Below are 5,697 nucleotides of genomic sequence, written 5' to 3'. Positions count from 1 at the left end.
TATATATATATATATATATATATATATATTTATACACATGTACATGAATATCTATCTATCTATCTATCTATCTATCTATCTATCTATCTATCTATCTATCTATCTATCTATCTGTACTTCATTTTATCGTTAATAGAGTTCAGTAGCGTATATATGTATAGATATAGTACATACTCGCAAGTGTGTATATGTGCAACGTTAGTATTCTCAAAATTGATAGGGCAATGCTTTTTCGCTAACGCTTCGCATCTCTTGGTGTCCAATGCGAATATGTTCCCTAGAAATGAAAAGTTTCGGTATTAGTGGTTGAATATGTGACAATCTGAACAGAATTTACAAAATATTTTTTGAAGTAAATTACGTAAATCATTATATTTCTGTGGCATCACATCTTAGAAAAATGTCTGAGTAACATCACTCTAGTTGTGCTTTTAAGGTTTGGGTTTTTTCTTTAAACGAGATATGGGTCTATGTGGTGCAATACGTTTGCAGCGATTCAAGGTTATAAGTTGTGACAGCTAACAAGTCTTTTATGCACTACGGTAATGTATTTTTGTAAATGAGATGCAACATTTATTCGGGGGTGGGAAAATTTGGACATATTTATAAGTTTAATATTGGCTTTCTATTTCAACGGTGGAAGTTAACTAAAATCTTTGTGATAATAAATTTCATTTTCATTTTCTTAAAGTTGTTTTTTGTTTAATTCCTACGCGTCATATTTTGGATTTTCATAAACATGTTTTTTTTTTCCTACAACACAGTAGCAGACACACAATGTCCCGTGTTCGCGCATAAAGATATACACACAAGCGATACACTCACTCTTACAACCAGTCCCATGATGGCTGGTTGGCCAAATCTACAAAGTCACATTCAAAACTAATTTTGTGAAATTATAACAAATATTGAGTGAAAATAATGTATTGTTGAATTTTTCAGATTAACGGAAATGGTTATTATAGGCCGACATAAGAAACATCATACACACATATATACATATAGATGTAAATGTATTCATAACCATATGTATGCATATATATACTTATACACATATATGCACAGACACATGCACACAGGCGTGTGTACACACACATTCACACACACACACGCACATATACACGTATACCATGTGTGCTTGATGGCAGTGAAAAAGATTTAGACAGACTATAGCTGTATAAAGGAGGTACAGATAAATAGTGTATGTAACGTATCTCTTCTACTCTCTTTTATTTGTTTCAGGCATTTGACTGCGGCCATGCTGGAGCACCGCCTTTAGTCGAGCAAATCGAGCAATTCTTTGTAAGCCTAGTACTTATTCTATCGGTCTCTTTTACCGAACCGCTAAGTTACGGGTATGTTAGCACACCAGCATCGGTTGTCAAGCGATGTTGGAGGGGACAAACACAGACACACAGACAAAGACACACACACACACACACACACACACACACACACACATACGTATACATATATACGACGGGCTTCTTTCAGTTTTCGTCTACCAAATCCACTCACAAGACTTTGGTCTGCACCGGGCTATATTAGAAGACACTTGCCCAAAGTGCCACGCAGTGGGACTGAACCTGGAACCATGTGGTTGGTAAGCGAGCTACTTACCACACAGCCACTCCTGCGTCTATGGTTATGGAGAAATTTCATTGCACGATGTTGCTAGATATATTGATAGAAATCTCACATTATAAGATATGAATTCATCAGACATATGACAATAAAATAATTGTGCTATAATTACTTACCAAAGAGGAGAACAAAAATTAACAGACTAAATTTCATAATGATTATGTCTCTACAACACGTAATCAGTCCTTTTTCTTTACTAATTCTCAAATAGTTTTATTTAGCAGATACTGTAACATATGTTAGTTCGGACTATTGTCAAATATTATCGTTCATTATATTTTATGAGTAATTTTATTAACATGGTGAATCATTTGATGTTTTAATTGCATTTCTACCACGTGGAAAATTTATGTTCTTACAAGTTTAAGCTGACGAAAAAAAATAAATCCACTTTTTCCTGAAAATGGATATTACAAAGGGTAATACAAATATTTAAGGAGAAAAATGTATACTTAGTTTCCATTTTGTATTCATAAGTTTTGTAAGGAATGATTCTAGGATAAGAGACAGGGAGTACACAATTCCAATGTCTGGTATTTATATTATTATACAGAACAAGGCCGCAAGCTGGCAAAATTCCTGTACAGCGTTACGTTCTGAGTTAAAATTCTGCCAGGATCATCTTCGCATTTCATCTTTTTTTTTTTTTTTTGGTTGATAAAATAGGCACGATTTCAGCACCGGCATTGCTGTAATCGACTATTTGCCTCCCGCAAAATTCCAGGCGTTTTAGTGATAAGAGTAAAATATATTATAAAAACAAACATATTATGCTTTCTCGGCAGTGCATTACTAAATTTCTATTAGCGTAATAAATTGTAATAATAGATAATATATTACAATAGATCGAGCTAAAATATGTTAGAGCGTATACTAAAAATAACTATTGCAGATTAAGAAAAGACAATTGCGTCAACAGATTACTTGCTGCAGGGACAAAAATATTATGAAACATATTTTCATATTTTTCATCTCCTGGGTAAATAGTTATAGCGAAATGATTCATTGACACCTGTGTGCCGTCGGAAATGTCATCAAATTAGTTCAATGTTGTCTCCACAGAGTTTCTAAGTCTAATCGCGCGCACAGAGTGAATGTGTATTCTTCTTTGCTGACATTTCTCACAAATAAACCTTTTTTGAATTGAATAGTGACTGGTGACGAGAAATAGTTTTCTATAAAAATATCAAGCGCCACAGACAGGCTAAAGAAAGTCTTCACCCACATAAGATGTTGTTGCCTGTTTGGTGGGATATGAAAGGTTTAGTCCATTTTGAACAATTAAACCCAAACCAAAGGAGATCTACTGCGAGCAGCGTCACCGGCTTAAGTCAGCGCTAGAAGAAAAAAACTACCATATTTGATTTCAAGACAAAGGCGTTCTTCCATCAGCAAAATACTCCGCCACATACAGCGTGGATGACGTTCCAAAAGCTGGAGTAGTGTGAGTGGTAAACGATGCCCATCCACCCTATTCACCAGACATTACCCCTTCTGATTGTCATTTATTCCGCAGACTTCAAAATCATTTGGACGGGGAAAATATGAATTCCGTACATGTTGTCAGAACTGTACTGGAGGAATATTTTAAATTACTGCCATAAAAGTACAAAATAACTAAGTAAATATTGAGATTTGTAGTTTTATTAGGAGTAAAATAGAAATAACAAAATGTTTTTAAAATTGTTGAATTCATCCTATGGTGTCGAAATGTTTCAGAGGCACATGACTGGTGCCTCATTAAAATATTCAGAATAAGATAGGTGTATGTTTATGGTAGCATTCACCTTACTTAGTTATACGTTAATAATATTCCCACAAAAACAGTAGCGATTGCTGATAGGAACGACATCTATAAAGAGAACAGAAAAAATGTAGAGCATCATACGTTTGTACGAAAATTTGTTTTATAAAATGCATTTCTCACGCAAGTGATTTGATCTGAAATCGTTTCTTCAACGTATAACAATTTTACAGATTATCAAACCAAGTAGTAGTTGGTCCGACAGAATTTTGTCACGAATAATAAATGACTAAGTGACTTAACAAGATTTGTGTGCATTTGAATGGCAATTGTGTGTGTTTTTTGCTGTAATAATTTTCTGAAAATTATACCCATATTTACTACATGTGTATTGTTATATCTTGACGAGAAACATAGCGATGTTAATGTACATGCGCCATATTAATAACGTACTTTCCATTGGATCGATACCGTAACAACTTTTGCAGTTAGTTAATACTTTTGCTACATGTAAGAATGAATGTGTTAAAATAATGGACGTGTTGATATTACTCAAGGAATGTTATTAGGTATTTGATCAAATATTTTAGAAATATAATGAATCTGTATTACATAGTTATTCGTCATATAGTAAAATGTAGGAAATTAGTTAAATTACATTAACAATTTATTTCGTGATAAATTACGAATTGCATCCGCGATACCGCGGTGAAAATGATAATAAGGTAGTTACTATATCACGCACCTTTGTTTGGTTACTGGAATCTATTTTACCCATTATTGCCTAAAAGAAAAAAGGAAATATATCGTTATAAATATGTAACGTAATAGTATTTATTTTCTCTTTCACATATATTTTTGAAAAATTAATAAAATGTTTAGTAAAATAATTATTGTGATTAACGATTATGATCTTGAAGCATGCAACTTCGTGTTTTCATGTCATCCTCGCGGTGCTATGTCATATGTTATGTAAGGGAGTGATATAATGTTAATCCATTGACAAGAAGACACATATCAGAGATAATAATGATAATCATAATAATAATAATAATAATAATAATAATAATAATAATAATAATAATAATAATGATAAAAATAATAATAGTAAACATCAAAAGAAGACATGACAACGTGGGAAGAAGTATCCATTAGAGAGATCAAAGACAAATGTGAGGCGTATTCGATATTCATGCTTATAGACTTTTAGAACATACATACAGCATGTTACAAGTATGACACCTGAGAGGAAATGAATGACATTTTACAAAATACCTTCATTCATTTCTATTATAATGAGAGGGAAATTGTGCATGAAATTTCTTTTAAAATCATCCACACTATCGAATTTTCGCCCTAATTTATCGTAAATATATTTTAAATATACACGTTTATTATTGGAAATGATTGAAATCAAACAGTGTTGGTGTTTAACTTTCACATCGATTCATCGCCTATCAGTGACCTTTCTTCAGTCCAATAACTGTCTGAATTCAACAGCCTGTATTTTGTGGTTCTTTGTCTTACTTGTCTTCCAAGAAAAATAGGGTGACAGATATCTTACCCCACAGTCGTACTTGTTCTTATAGTAGTTAAAGCAAGGCTCGTCTTTTAAATCAAAGCAACGAAGAAACTCTAAGTATGGCCTGAAAAATAAAATTGAAACCGAAAATTTCTACGGAAAAAATATGAGAGGACATTCAAATATTTCCACCATTAAAATGTTTGTACTCTGAAGATGTCAGTGACTAGGTCACAGTTTCGAGGGGCGAAAAAATTTTGCAAATATATTACACACAAAATAATCTTAAATAAAGTGGACGGAGTACATTTGTTTCAGCATAGCAGACAATAACTTTCACGTGGCAGTCTTTTTGCAGTTCTATATTTAAGAGAAGTGGAATTATGTACATTATTTATATTATTTACATTCGACGGATATTTGTTCTCATCTTGTTTGTTGTTAACACAACGTTTCGGCTGACATACCCTCCAGCCTTCATGAGGGGTCTCGGTGAAATGTCGAACAGTGTTGCTCCAGCATGACTGCAGTCGCATGGCTGAAACGAGTAAATGACGAATTGATCTCACTACTTCATGATTGTCAGCCTGATAATCTAATCATTGTGACCTGTCAGCTCGCAAACATGACTTTCACTTGTAGGCACAACACAAACGTACTAACATGCACGCAGACACACACACGTACACACACACACACATACTGCATAATATAATTCATACCAACTGTAGCTTATCAATAATACATACACACACATCATTGTATCTTAAAGTTATCCCTTTTAAAA

The 5,697-nt window shown here is 33.3% G+C and overlaps 2 protein-coding genes across 4 annotated transcripts in view; both read right to left on the bottom strand.

Annotated features, from left to right (window-relative positions):
- LOC128249832 (uncharacterized) overlaps nt 1-1,890 on the bottom strand; it is a 4,710-nt gene extending 2,820 nt beyond the window's left edge. The window contains exons 1-2 of the mRNA XM_052974375.1: nt 1,761-1,890; nt 175-277 (exon numbers count right to left, since the gene is read on the bottom strand). Coding sequence (XP_052830335.1) covers nt 175-277; nt 1,761-1,797 — 140 coding nt within the window. The 5' untranslated portion in view covers nt 1,798-1,890. The remainder of the gene's footprint in view (nt 1-174; nt 278-1,760) is intronic.
- A 1,380-nt stretch (nt 1,891-3,270) lies between these two features.
- LOC128249831 (uncharacterized) overlaps nt 3,271-5,697 on the bottom strand; it is a 5,726-nt gene continuing 3,299 nt past the window's right edge. For 2 of the 3 annotated variants that reach the window (XR_008265956.1, XM_052974373.1), the window contains exons 3-5: nt 4,953-5,034; nt 4,134-4,172; nt 3,271-3,496 (exon numbers count right to left, since the gene is read on the bottom strand). Coding sequence is in view for 2 of the 3 variants with exons in the window: in XM_052974373.1 (XP_052830333.1) it covers nt 3,437-3,496; nt 4,134-4,172; nt 4,953-5,034 (181 nt within the window). In the remaining variant the exon portion in view is untranslated. Of the gene's footprint in view, nt 3,497-4,133; nt 4,173-4,952; nt 5,035-5,317; nt 5,449-5,697 lie in introns of all 3 variants that reach the window. The other variant, XM_052974374.1, reaches the window with a different exon arrangement.

The sequence above is a fragment of the Octopus bimaculoides genome, chromosome 18 (assembly GCF_001194135.2).
Source record: "Octopus bimaculoides isolate UCB-OBI-ISO-001 chromosome 18, ASM119413v2, whole genome shotgun sequence".
NCBI lineage: Eukaryota > Metazoa > Mollusca > Cephalopoda > Octopoda > Octopodidae > Octopus > Octopus bimaculoides.
Note: the sequence above shows the minus strand (reverse complement) of the source record. Positions and strands in the feature narration are given on the sequence as shown.